At 47.4% G+C, this 13,882-nt stretch overlaps 2 protein-coding genes across 2 annotated transcripts; both read right to left on the bottom strand.

Moving 5' to 3' along the window:
- Nucleotides 1–6,529: 6,529 nt before the first annotated feature.
- Nucleotides 6,530–7,027, bottom strand: LOC139834079 (uncharacterized). Its single transcript, XM_071824470.1, has one exon. The coding sequence runs from the start codon at nt 7,025–7,027 to the stop codon at nt 6,530–6,532; it is 498 nt and encodes a 165-aa protein (XP_071680571.1).
- Nucleotides 7,028–8,853: 1,826 nt separating this feature from the next.
- Nucleotides 8,854–12,854, bottom strand: LOC127314296 (uncharacterized). The gene is made up of 6 exons (XM_051344746.2): nt 12,290–12,854; nt 11,191–11,619; nt 10,039–10,509; nt 9,866–9,932; nt 9,662–9,790; nt 8,854–9,582 (listed from the first exon to the last, which is right to left on the bottom strand). The coding sequence occupies exons 1-6, from the start codon at nt 12,698–12,700 to the stop codon at nt 9,245–9,247; spliced, it is 1,845 nt and encodes a 614-aa protein (XP_051200706.1). The 5' UTR covers nt 12,701–12,854; the 3' UTR covers nt 8,854–9,244.
- Between the last annotated feature and the right edge of the window lie 1,028 nt (nt 12,855–13,882).

Below are 13,882 nucleotides of genomic sequence, written 5' to 3'. Positions count from 1 at the left end.
TGGGAATGATATAGAACTATTAAGCAGTGTAAAAGGTTATTTGAATAAAAGTTTTTCAATGAAAGACCTTGGTGAAGCAGCGTACATTTTAGGCATCAAGATTTATAGAGATAGATCAAGATGCCTAATAGGGCTTTCACAGAGTACATACCTGGACAAGATTCTAAAGAAGTTTAGAATGGATGAAAGTAAGAAAGGATTCTTACCGATGTTGCCAGGTAAGGTCTTGAGTAAGACTCAAGGTCTGGCTACGGCACAAGAAAGAGAGAGGATGAATCAGATCCCCTATGCCTCGGCAGTAGGCTCTATCATGTATGCCATGATGTGTACTAGACCGAATATAGCACATGCAGTTAGTTTGACTAGCAGATATCAAAGTGATCCAGGAATGGAACACTGGACAGCGGTCAAGAATATCCTGAAGTACTTGAAAAGAACTAAGGATATGTTTCTTTGTTATGGAGGTGACCAAGAGCTCGTTGTAACCAGTTACACCGACGCAAGTTGGAACACTGATCCTGATGACTCTAAGTCTCAGTCTGGGTACGTGTTTATATTGAATGGTGCTGCAGTAAGCTGGTGCAGCTCAAAGCAGTGCACGGTGGCGAATTCTTCAACAGAATCGGAATACATAGCGGCTTCAGAGGCTTCATCGGAAGCGGTATGGATGAAGAGGTTCATGGTAGAGCTTGGTGTGGTTCCTAGTGCATTGGACCCACTAGTCATCTATTGTGACAACATGGGTGCCATCGTCAATGCACAAGAACCAAGGTCACACAAGAAGCTGAAGCATATCAAGCTGCGTTTTCATTCGACTCGCGAGTACATCGAAGATGGAGAAGTAAAGATTTGTAAAGTACACACTGATCTGAATGTGGCAGATCCGTTGACTAAAGCTCTCCCTAGGGCAAAGCATGACCAACACGAGAATGCCATGGGTGTTAGGTACCTTACAATGTAATCTAGATTATTGACTCTAGTGCAAGTGGGAGACTGTTGGAGATATGCCCAAGAGGCAATAATAAAGTGGTTATTATATATCTTTGTGTTTATGATAAATGTTTATATACCATGCTATAATTGTATTAACCGAAACATTGATACATGTGTGTTATGTAAACAACAAGGAGTCCCTAGTAAGCCTCTTGTATAACTAGCTTGTTGATTAATAGATGATCATCGTTTCATGATCATGAACATTGGATGTTATTAATAACAAGGTTATGTCATTGATGAATGATGTAATGGACATACCCAATTAAGCGTAGCATAAAGATCACGTCATTAAGTTCATTTGCTATAAGCTTTCCGATACATAGTTACCTAGTCCTTCGACCATGAGATCATGTAAATCACTTATGCCGGACGGGTACTTTGATTACATCAAACACCGCTACGTAAATGGGTGGTTATAAAGGTGGGATTAAGTATCCGGAAAGTATGAGTTGAGGCATATGGATCAACAGTGGGATTTGTCCATCCCGATGACGGATAGATATACTCTGGGCCCTCTCGGTGGAATGTCGTCTAATTAGCTTGCAAGCATATGAATGGTTCATAAGAGACCACATACCACGGTACGAGTAAACAGTACTTGTCAGGAAACGAGGTTGAACAAGGTATAGAGATACCGATGATCAAACCTCGGACAAGTAAAATATCGCGTGACAAAGGGAATCGGTATCGTATGCAAATGGCTCATTCGATCACTAAGTCATCGTTGAATATGTGGGAGCCATGATGGATCTCCATATCCCTCTATTGGTTATTGGTCGGAGAGAAGTCTCAACCATGTTTGCATAGTTCGCGAACCGTAGGGTGACACACTTAAGGTTTGATGTCGTTTGAGTAGATATGGAATATGGAATGGAGTTCGAAGTTTTGTTCGGAGTCTCCGATGGGATCCAGGACATCACGAGGAGTTCCGGAATGGTCCGGAGAATAAGATTCATGTACAGGAAGTCATTTTCCAAGTTTGAAAATGATCCGGTGCATTTATGGAAGGTTCTAGAAGGTTCTAGAAAAGTCCGGAAGAAATCACCATGGAAGGCGGAGTCCCGGAGGGACTCCACCTAGCATGGCCGTCCAACCAAGGGGTGGAGGATGTAGGATAACGTTGCATAGAAAACAAAAAATTTCCTATCGCGAACACGCAATCCAAGCCAAGATGCAATCTAGAAGACGGTAGCAACGAGGGGATGATCAAGACTAACCCTTGAAGAGATTCCAAAGCCTATAAGAGTAGGCTCTTATTGCTGCGGTAGACGATCACTTGCCGCTTGCAAAAGCGCGTAGAAGATCTTGATCACGATCGCTTCCGGCGCCACGAACGGGCAGCACCTCCGTACTCGGTCACACGTTCGGTTGTTGATGAAGACGACGTCCACCTCCCCGTTCCAGCGGGCAGCGGAAGTAGTAGCTCCTCTTGAATCTGACAGCACGACGGCGTGGTGTCGGTGGTGGTGGAGAAATCCAGCGGAGCTTCGCTTAAGCGTGCGGGATGTGGTGGAGGAGAGAGACCGCTAGGGTTTGGGGAGAGAGGGGGGTTGGGCGCCGGCCCTCTAAGGGGTGCGGCCAAGGCTGAGGCTTGAAGTGGTCAGCCCCCTCTCTATGCCCCTCATTATATAGGTGGAAGCCCCAAGAGTTCTAGTCCAAGTCTTCGAATAAGACCCCAACACTAAAACCTCCCATATGTGGGAAACCTACTCAAGGAGGGAGTCCTACCCAAGGTGGGACTCCCATCTTTCCTTGAGGTGGGTTGGCCGGCCACCCTAGGGGAGTCCACCTTGGACTCCTCCCCTTTAGGGTTGGCTGGTCATGCAAGTGGAGTCTCTTCGGGACTCCACTTTCCAAAGTGCCATTCTTCCGGACTTTTCTAGAACCTTCTAGAACCTGCCATAAATGCACCAGATCATTTCCAAACTTGGAATATGACTTCCTATATATGAATCTTATTCTCCGGACCATTCCGGAACTCCACGTGATGTCCGGGATCTCATCCGGGACTCCGAACAAATATTCGAACTCCATTCCATATTCAAGTTCTACCATTTCAACATCCAACTTTAAGTGTGTCACCCTACGGTTCGTGAACTATGTGGACATGGTTGAGTACTCACTCTGACCAATAACCAATAGCGGGATCTGGAGATCCATAATGGCTCCCACATATTCAACGATGACTTTAGTGATCGAATGAACCATTCACATACGATACCAATTCCCTTTGTCACGCGATATTTTACTTGTCCGAGGTTTGATCTTCGGTATCACTCTATACCTTGTTCAACCTCGTCTCCTGACAAGTACTCTTTACTCGTACCGTGGTATGTGGTCTCTTATGAACTTATTCATATGCTTGCAAGACATTAGACGACATTCCACCGAGAGGGCCCAGAGTATATCTATCCGTCATCGGGATGGACAAATCCCACTGTTGATCCATATGCCTCAACTCATACTTTTCGGATACTTAATCCCACCTTTATAACCACCCATTTACGCAGTGGCGTTTGATGTAATTAAAGTACCTTTCCGGTATAAGTGATTTACATGATCTCATGGTCATAAGGACTAGGTAACTATGTATCGAAAGCTTTATAGCAAATAACTTAATGACGAGGTCTTATGCTACGCTTAATTGGGTGTGTCCATTACATCATTCATATAATGATATAACCTTGTTATTAATAACATCCAATGTTCATGATTATGAAACTAATCATCCATTAATCAACAAGCTAGTTTAAGAGGCATACTAGGGACTTCTTGTTGTCTACATATCACACATGTACTAATGTTTCGGTTAATACAATTATAGCATGATATATAAACATTTATCATAAACATAAAGATATATAATAACCACTTTTATTATTGCCTCTTGGGCATATCTCCTTCAGAGGAGTCCCAGGTGGACTCCACCATAGGTGGCCGGCCACCCCCCCCCCCCCCCAAGGAAAGGGAGAAGTCCCACCCCAAGTAGGATTCGTCCATATGGCAAGTTTTGTGTTGGGGTCTTATTCGAAGACTTGTAGTCCAACTCTTGGGGATTCCACCTATAAAAAGAGGGGCAAGGGGAGGGGGCCGGCCACTTGAAGCCACCACCTTGGCCGTACCCCTAGAGGCACCAAGGCCGGCGCCCCCCTCTCCCAAACCATAGCCGCCCTTCTCCTCCACCTCTCCCGCATACGCTTTGGCGAAGCCCTGCCGGAGTTCTCCACCACCACCACCACCACCACCACGCCGTCGTGCTGCCGGGATTCCGAGGAGGATCTACTACTTCCGCTGCCTGCTGGAACAGGGAGAAGGACGTCGTCTTCATCAACACCGTACGTGTGACCGAGTACGGAGGTGATGCCCGATTGTGGCACCGTCAAGATCTTCTACGCGCTTTTGAAAGCGGCAAGTGATCATCTTCTGCAACAACGAGATCTAATCTCGTAGGCTTTGGAAATCTTCAAGGGTTAGTCTCGTGATCCCCTCGTTGCTACCGTCTTCTACATTGCTTCTTGGCTTGGTTTTCGTTCTTGCGGTAGGAATTTTTTTCTATGCTACGAATCCCATCACCGGTTGGGGACACAAACCGGGACTAAAGGTCCTTCGCCCAGGCGCATGCTAGCCTTCCACGTGTACGGACCTTTAGTCGCGATTCGTAAGCAACCGCGACTAAAGGGGGGCTTTAGTCGCGACCCTTTAGTTCCGATTGCACAACCGGGACTAAAGCCCGTTGTGAACCGGGACTAAAGGCCCTTTTTCTACTAGTGAAGGGGAGCAAAACAAAAAAAAACACCAACATACAAAGAAAAGGCGTAAGGAGGGAGTTCACTGTGAGAAAACCATCCGATACAGTTGCCTGACGGCAAGAGCCACCAGCGGGTAGCAAACCCATCACAACCCAAGAACTTCAACCACAAGAATGAGTAGCGCGTGACAGCGGTAGACACAAAACAAAACGAAGAGCATACTCAGCGTCAGCGTCTTCGTGCCGCACTGGAGTGATCCAATATGTGGTTCCGCATGTTCCACCACTTCTCCGTTCATTTCCAATACTGATCGTGAAACACCATGAGCAGCAGGATGTTGAGGTCCGGAATTCGAAGTGAAAGCAAAGAGACTCGTCGGGTCGGAGGTTTGGTCCGGAAAAATTAGGAACAAAACATCTACCGCATTGAAGTTTATAGCGCTGGATTTCCATGAAAGTATAATTCTTCCACCGCTGCATTCAGCTTCTACACTCGGAAGGGGCCGGTGTAATCGAAAGGCCCGGTCAACCGAGTCCAAACCATGACACTGTGTCATCGATGTAGTCGAAGGGCAGCGCGCATCCGAGACCACACAACGCCGCGACACCACCTACATCTTCAAAGCAACAATGAAAGAGGTAGCCTCAGAAGCATAGACGAAATCCATCCATGGCAGTTGGCTAGCCAGACCAGTCCCTAAGAGCATCACTAGTAGTATCCTTAAAACTAAACCCTTAAAACCAGTTTACAAGTCTAAAAAAACGACTTTTGAGGGCCGAACATAGAGGGCATAGATTCAGTGCCCTCAAACCCAACTAGTAAAACAGAAGTATTCTGTTTCAAGGGTTAAGTTTGAGGGTACTGTTCCGCGCGGCAGCACATTTCAACTCGTAAAATGGGGTATTGGTTGTTTTATCCCAATTTGCACACAATATTAACAAAATAAAACAAAATACCTTGCAAATACAACATTCAACAACAAGAAATAATAGTTTCAAGCACGGTTTAATCATTCTAGTTATTACAACAATGTTTCTTGCAAATTTCAACAATTGTTCGATTCAAATAAGACATGGAAAAGTAAAACAAAGGTAGATTATTGGTGATGACCATGCAGCTGCCAATGGTGCTCACCGGATCATTGAGGAGCTATTTATGAGTGTTGGCATTTTCAATTTCCTGATGTGTTTGAAGAAAAGCTTGAAGGCAATCGGCTCTCCGGGTGCACTCGGGTACCAACATTGTCGTAGAAACACCGCAAGTTTAACCCTCTCTCATCCTCGAGGTTCATGTTGTGTAGAATCACACAACATTTTATGATGTTCACAAGGGTTTTTGTCCCAAAAAACGAGCTAGACCCGAACAAGGGCAAATCTTACTTGCAAACCACCAAAAGGTCTCTCAATATCCTTGCGGGCTGCCTCTTGTGCCTTGGTAAAAATAAAATATTCTCTTGTTAAGGGTTGGCCTTTCTCTTTAATGGACTTCACAAGAATTGCCCATTCGGGATAAATTCCATCGGTGAGATGGTATCCCAGTGTGTACACATTGTCCATGATTTTGTTGCTGTAAGTTGGGGCATCACCAGCAGCTAGTCTTGCAAATAAAAGTGATCTTTGAAGCACGTTAATGTTATTGAGTGTTCCCGGCAAACCAAAAAATCCATGCCAAATCCACAAGTTCTCCAATGCCACAGCCTTAATCACAATTGTGGGATCATGGATTTTGCCGCAATATATACATTCCATACCATGCCTTTGGACAATATTTCAATATCCAATGCGTTAAATCAAGACTACCAAGCATGCCCAACCAACCCCTTTTTTATTCATATCCATCAATCTCATCAATCTTTTGATATCTTTCTCCTTGGGAGCTCGAAGATACCAATCACCATACAACCGGATGACCATCTTGGAAAACCTACGTATGGACTCCGTGGTTGTATCTTGGTCAATGTGAAGATACTCAGTGATTGTATCTTGGCCAATGCGAAGATACTCACTGGCATAGTCCGCGGGTATGCCATAGGCGATCACCTGCTTTGCAGCCGATATATTTTGGAATGCACTAAATCTCACGGTGTCGGCAGCATTTCTACGATGCTTGAAATAGTTTGAGTTGGCCTCATAATCTTTGACGATTTTCTCGAGCAAGCTACGGTGCATTTGGTACCTTCTACGGAAGAGGTAGGGTGGGTATGTTCGTACCTCAGCAAAGTAGTCTTGCATCAGTTGCGCGTGGCCGAGAGCGCGGTTCCGCAGGATGCAAATGCGACCCATCTATGACCCCTTCCTCTGATCCACTAGCTTCGCATAGTCCTACTGCTCCTTCACGGCGAGGACCACGACCATCATCTTCGTGTCGTCGTCTTGGAGCAGCTCATCGATGTCTGAATCGTCCGAAGATGAACAATCAGAACAATCCAACATCTGATCGACTGCGTCGTCCATGTTCACCTCCGCACTCATCTACATACGCAAAGATGCAATTGGTTCTATGTTCCGTTTGGGACAAAAGGAAAAACGAAAATGGAAAAAAAGAGGAAAAAGTCATACCTCGATCCGGTCGGGACGCGGAGCGACGATGGCGTGCGAGGGCTGGCCTAGGGCGGCGGCCACCACTGGCAGCGTGCGACGGCCAAATCGGGGCGGGACGGTTGGCGGGGTGGCATGTGGCCTCCGAATCCTGAGGCGGTGTGCGGCGGCCGAACCGGGCCGAGGCGGGTGGCGCGGCGGCATCTGCCCGCCGAATCCCGAGGTGGTGTGCGGCGGCCGAACCAGGCCAGGGCGGGTGGAGGGGAGGTGTGCGAGTGTGGCGTGCGACAGCGGGGGGTTGCGAGGATGTGTGGGAGGAGGGGAGAGGTGCAAGGAAGAGGAGATGAACTTTCAGCCCGCGCTCGTGAAGTAGTGGTCGGCAGGAGCATGCACGTAGAAGTGAGGATCGACAACGGGCCTCTAAATTTTTAAGGGTTTACAGTTTTAAGTGCATCTCTAGCAGATACGGCATATCAGCCTGCAAACGCGGTGGCGAGCTGATATGCGAATTTCGGACGTTTTTTGGGCCAGGCCAGACCTCGCATCGGTCTGGCCCGGAAGAACTATCCAGGCCGCAACCCAAATCGCCAAAACGCCCGGATATATAGTGGTCGGCGAGGCGGATGGGGGCCAAACCCCATCCGCTCCTCCGCCTCCCGCCGACGAGCAATCGCCGCCTCCTCCGGTGAGAAATCGACGCGTAGAGTGTAGATCCAGCGTCTCCACCTCCCGTCGGCGATGATGGCAGCAGGGCGCGGGGGCGGCTAGGTGGGCCGCGGCGGAGGCTCCACCGGGCGTGGTGGGAGCTCCACTCCTCCCGCTGGCGAGAAGACGGAGCGGGAGAAGGTGAAGTCCGACGCGACGCGCATCCGCGGTAGCTACCGCTACCGCATCCACGGCGTTGCCGTGCCGCCCGCCTTCGCCAGACGCGAGTCGGAGCGGTACCGCCGCAGATGCGCCGCCTCCTCTTTGCGCCGCCTCCTCTTCCACGGCCTCGTCGTCCTCGGGCTCGAGCTCCCGCCAGCGCCCGCCGATGGCGCTGGTGGTGGAGATGGAGGTTGAGCTGGAGCCAGAGCCACCGCGTTTCACCCACTTCGCCGAGGGCGACTACCTCGATGACGAGCAGTTCAAGAAGCTCCTCCCGCAGCTCGGCGTCAACACGGGCCTCGTGCCGGGAGACTTCGTCGCGGAGCGGGAGATCGACACAGTCGGTGGCCTCGTCGCGCGCTCCAGCCAGCAGGATGCGGAGAAGGCCGCCGAATGGAGGTGCATCGCCGTCGAGCAGGACCATCGCCGTCGAGCAGGACCGCGTCTTTATCGACCTCGTCAGTGACGAGGAGTGAGCCGACCCGCGCTCCGGTGAGCCAATTTTGCTTCACTGTACTGCCGTGGCGGATTGTGTTTACTTTTGCTGTAATGTAGTTAAACTCCAATTTTGAAGGTCAAAGATCGCCTCCGGGGTCGACAGGCTCAACTACCTAGTATCTTCAGTAGTTAAACTCCAATTTTGAAGAGCAATCAGCAATAGCAGCCAACGTGGAATCTCATCTCTTTTGATAACAGCACGCACAACATGCACTTCGGTAGACTATATATTACACCTGGTAGACTATATTACACCTGGTATTCCAGGTTGCTGCAGAGGGTTGCAACATCAGGACTAACATAGAGGGAGGGTTGCAACAACAGGACTAACATAGAGAGAGGGTTGCAAAAGATTCACCCGTATATGACGGCATTAGGAACTACTACTACTATTTACACACGCTACATCTAGCTGCTTGCTGAGTCTCTGCCACTTAACACCAGTAACTACCTGTACAAGACATAGATGTTCCCACCAAACTCACCTTAACGCGCGGGGAGGCGCATACTTCCGACCGAGTTCTAGCTCGCTTGCTTGGCTTTTGAGTCTTGAGATCTCTGTAGCATTGCTTATCTTCTGGGAAACAGCGGACCGCATCATGTCACGCACGAGACTGGCACGAGACTGGCATATAACCCCAACTGATGGAGAGCCACAGCCAGCACGCGCATTTGCGCGCCGAGTTCTCTGTCCTCGGCTTCTTTGCGAGCAATCTTCTCCTCCAACGTTTTCATCATAGCATCATCATTTTGTGGCTCGGTGTGGTGCATATTCTTCCTGCAGAACAAAGCTTCCAACTGCGGCGCTTTAGGCAGTACTCCCATTGTCGCTGGAGAGGTCTTCACAAACGGAAGATGCTTGATTGCCAAGGATTCTGAAAGCCGGTTGTCCATGGTTGAACCACCACCTTGCTGTGACACGGCATGTTGCGGACCTGTAAAATGGAAGGTACGATGATTATGGAAATGCTAGCAACATAGTGGCCGACTCTTCTTTAAGCAGTAGTCACATACCTCCAGCATCCTTTGGTGTCATTGATGGGTCAACACAATTCGTTGTATTTATTTCTGAAATCATTCCAGGTCGAGCAGTCACATTATCACGTACTTCAACATCATCATCAACATCTTTCAGCTTGGCCACTTCAAAAAAAAATTACTAGTTAGTACGTTGCAGTGTTTTCTTGTACCATGAGAAGTTACTAGTGCAGAACTCACGGTCTTGTGGCATAGAAACAATGTTTCTGGCTTCCTCGATACTTTGAGCAGCTATCACTTCCTTTTGCTACATATATACAAATACAAGAATTAACTAAGAACACATGGCAATTTAAATGATCTTAGGAGTAGTTTAAAAGTATGAAGACGATGTTTTAAAAGCTATAACTCACACTCTGAGGGTTACGTGATCGCATTCCTAGAAGTGGGTCCTGTGGGAGAGGCCTTGTCTGTCCAAAAGTTTCAAGCAGCGAACCCTGTAACTGTCGACTTCGCGGTACCGGTGCACACGGCTTGATACTCTTCTGAGAATATGCTTGTTTTATACTACTAATTTGAGCAAGTGAAGAACCACTTAGATGTGAAAATCCAGCCATTAGGACCAATGAAGGAGGTGCGAACATTGCATTTCCTTGTTTCGTTGTTTCTTTGGGATAAGAGCTGAAATGGTGCTTGAATTCAGAGCTTTGATTAAAAACAATCGAGAAAGGGGGAATTGTTTCTGATGCTAACTCTGCATTCTTCAACTTCTTTTCACGATGAGAACCATGTTCATCACTGGTTTCACCAGCTTCCTTATGTAATGACAAGCCTGAAGAAATTGGCCTTTTTCGAGAAGCCAGCTTAGGTACAGTAGCAGATTTCTGAAATGGAAAGACATCGCATCATCATCATTGATATATTTCTCATTTCCAAAAAAAATCGTCGTTGACATAATTTTACTTCAAAGTAATCACCACGGACATGATTTTGCTTCAGAAAAACAAGAAAGAGGAAAAAAAACATGAGTACACAATCACATTACTCATTGCTGACTCTACAATCTTCAAGACAGGTCAAGCGACATTGAATAACATCTTTGTAGTTTCAACGAAAGAATAGGCATGTCATTCTAGGCACTGATAGGCTTTCATATTCCTCAAACTTTTGTAGATATATTTTTTGGCGAGATGATTCTGGTTTTTATGTAGACATACAAGATGCAGACACGGTAACATGATCAGTTAGATGAAAGGAGTCATTAATTAGCTCGGGAACAAGCATTGCAGGATAAACTATAGATTGACTTGAAGATTTCTACTGCTTGAAACATATGAAAAAAATCTATGAAATAGTACAATTATAAAAAGAGTAATTTCCCTCTGTTTGGAATTAACCAACTCACAATTGTCTAGATTTGCATGTATCTAAATGCATTTATATACATGTGAATCTAGACAAATGTGAGTCAGTTTATTCCGGACAGAGGGAGTAACTAACAGTTCATGTCCCATCAAAAAAAGAAGCAAAGAATAACAGCAGACATATGTGCTAGCTATGTGTACCTTTTCCAGGGAGAGTAACCAGTTTTTACGGTCCCAGCAAAATGGTGGCCTTAGCTGCGTATTTTCAACCGTCAACACATCTATGCCTGTCTCATGGCTCTTCAGTTTTACTACATACTTATTCCCGACTCCACTAACTGGAACCTCCATAATAACACCAGGCCACCAGCTACCTTCATGCATTACCTCAACACGAGAAGATCGAGAAAATCTGTACTTACGAGCGGTGTGCGCCGGCCGAATATATTGAGAATCTAGAATCTCAGTGGCTAATGCCCCGTTGTTTCCAACATGCGTGTACTTCACTAAGAAATTTGTAGCACCAATCACTTTAAGGACATAAGCTGGACGCCAGGATTCACCAAAGCTTTTTTCGGACCGGCTCACTTCCACTTGGGTTCCCTCGTGAAACAAAGGTTGTCCATCGCCCTGCACAAAGAAACATCCAACAGCATTAGGAATCCTGTGTTTCTATTCTAAGGGCGCTCTTGTTTGTACTATTCACTTCATTTTTCAAACAGACGTCAAAAGAAAAACAAGTATATATGAGCACTTCAAATGCCAATTTCAGTTAACAAGCGAATTCCTCCGCATGCATGTGAGCATTTCAAATGCTGATTTGCAAACTTGGTTTTAACAAAAGCAAATAGCTAGTGAAACAATGTATATAGGTTGATCCTACAATACCTTAATTGATACTTCAAAAAGTGAGCCGGCCTGCACAACTGCATGGTCGATCTCAGTAGATTTAAGTGCATACAAATTCTACAGTACCATGGCGCTAAGGCAAGATTCCAACAAGGACTACATTTTTCGATAAGGGGGAAAAAAGCCCCAGCCTCTGCATCAATCGATGCATGCGGCCCTTTATTAATAACAAGGACTACATTTGTTGAGGAGACAAAGAGAAGTTATGAGCATGCAATGTTCTGAATCCGTTTCTAATATCACTTGTGAAGATAAGGTTGAACATACAGAGGTAGTGCTGACGCGCGCTGTTACAAATGTTGTAAGTGCAAAGCATTTGAACGTACACCGAAGAGTTTGCAGAAGAGAGGGATAGGGAGCCCGTGCACGTACTGCAACACAGTGCACTTACCAGTTGCGCAGCTGGGATCCAGCGGCCAGCTTGGAAGACGCGGTGCGGCCGCAGCGCGGAGGCTGGGAACTCCATCGTCTCCCGCGACGTGGGGAACGCGACCTGGTACACCGTCGGCGCGGCGCCGGCCAGAACGGCGGCGACCACGCCGGCCCACCACCCGTCGTTGTGGAGCGCCTCCACGGCCTCGTGGACCGCGAACTCCCGCCTCTCCTCCCGCGGCGGCCGCGGGCGCACGTCGGCAGCGGCCGCGGCCTCCTCGAGCGGGCCGCCGTCCTCGGCCACGAGCGTGGAGTAGAGCACCGTGTAGCCGCGGCCGCGGTGGCCGGTGACGGTGACCTCGTAGAAGGAGCCGGCGAAGCCGGGGTCGTCGCTGCTGCGCACCTCCGCCTCCGCGCCCACCGGCAGCATCGGCCCTGTCTCAGACGACTCCTCGTCCTCGTCCTCCGGCTCCGACTCCGACTCCTCCTCGTCTCAGGGAGTCGGAGGATGCTTGGGAAGGCGGACGCGCACCATTGGAGATAGGTGGTGGTGGTCGGAAGAAGCTAGCGTTTTGAGTGGGCAAGAAGGGTGGCGGAGGCGACGATGTGTCCTAGCTAGTTGTAGAGTGACTCACTCGACCCCAGAAAAGCGGCGACGCGTGGTGACCCGTTGGCAGTGACGCTCTTGTGCTCGGCCACGTAGTTTCTCTTTCAATTTCAACTTGGAATTTCTTTTCTTTATGAAACTTCCGTCGGCAATTCAGATTCGGTATATGTAAATAGTATTGTGATTTTGATCTACTAAACACGCAAGCTAAGGTTGGACTGAAAATATGTGACACGTGTTGGAGATATATATACATGCGTTGTGTCCACGGCCATGTGCACACCTTGGATTTGGGCGACATGAACTCATCCAAGAAATCTAGTAATCTATATGTTGAACAGATGAATAAAAATAAGTCAAGAAACACAATATGAATTCAACCATTTGTGTGGTCATATATTTATATTTGCATAGTATCAGTGATGCTCATTAATTTCTTTTTCTTAAGAAAACGCGATGCAAAAATGCAAAAGCTTTTATCCAACGGTAAATGAACCTGCAATGTTTTATATCAAATGCCTATACAGTATTTTTTTCGAATTTTGGCTCATTTTGGATCAGCCTATTTAATATTCCAGATATTCCTAATAAACCCTAGAGCCTCACTTGGCCCATTCATACATGGCAAAGGGTGGACAAAAGTTTAGTCTCACATTGCTAGATGAAGAAGAGTTGGAGCAGCTTATAAGGGAAGTTCTTCGTACCAGTTGTAAAAGAGAAATAATAGGAGGAAATAGGAGCTAACCACACGCGCGCTCCTCCACCGACGCGGCCGCTCGCTTGCCTCATCACGACACGTCGCGCCGCGGGTTGCGGGAATGTCTCGAGCCGAGAGCCTCTCTCATTCTTTTTGCCACACAAGAACGGGTATATGAACATACACAAGAAATTTCGGTTGTTGCCTGTTCGGTTCACCTCCCTTACCCTTTGTTTCATCTCCTCGCGTGGCATGTTTAGCTCCTCCCTCTGTGCCTACAAAAGAGAGGTCTCTCCTCTCTAGAGATA

This window comes from Lolium perenne, chromosome 7, assembly GCF_019359855.2.
Source record: "Lolium perenne isolate Kyuss_39 chromosome 7, Kyuss_2.0, whole genome shotgun sequence".
Lineage (NCBI taxonomy): Eukaryota > Viridiplantae > Streptophyta > Magnoliopsida > Poales > Poaceae > Lolium > Lolium perenne.
This window is presented reverse-complemented; position numbering and strand designations above follow the sequence as displayed.

Bases quoted from the DNA above. Each gene is read 5' to 3' on its own strand.
- LOC139834079 (XM_071824470.1), bottom strand. From the start codon at position 7,027: ATGGGTCGCATTTGCATCCTGCGGAACCGCGCTCTCGGCCACGCGCAA.
- LOC127314296 (XM_051344746.2), bottom strand. From the start codon at position 12,700: ATGCTGCCGGTGGGCGCGGAGGCGGAGGTGCGCAGCAGCGACGACCCC. The intron at 11,620-12,289 runs GTAAGTGCACTG...TTCTTTGTGCAG, and splicing joins GGATCCCAGCTGCGCAACTG to GGCGATGGACAACCTTTGTT. The intron at 10,510-11,190 runs GTACACATAGCT...TTTCCATTTCAG, and splicing joins GGTTACTCTCCCTGGAAAAG to AAATCTGCTACTGTACCTAA.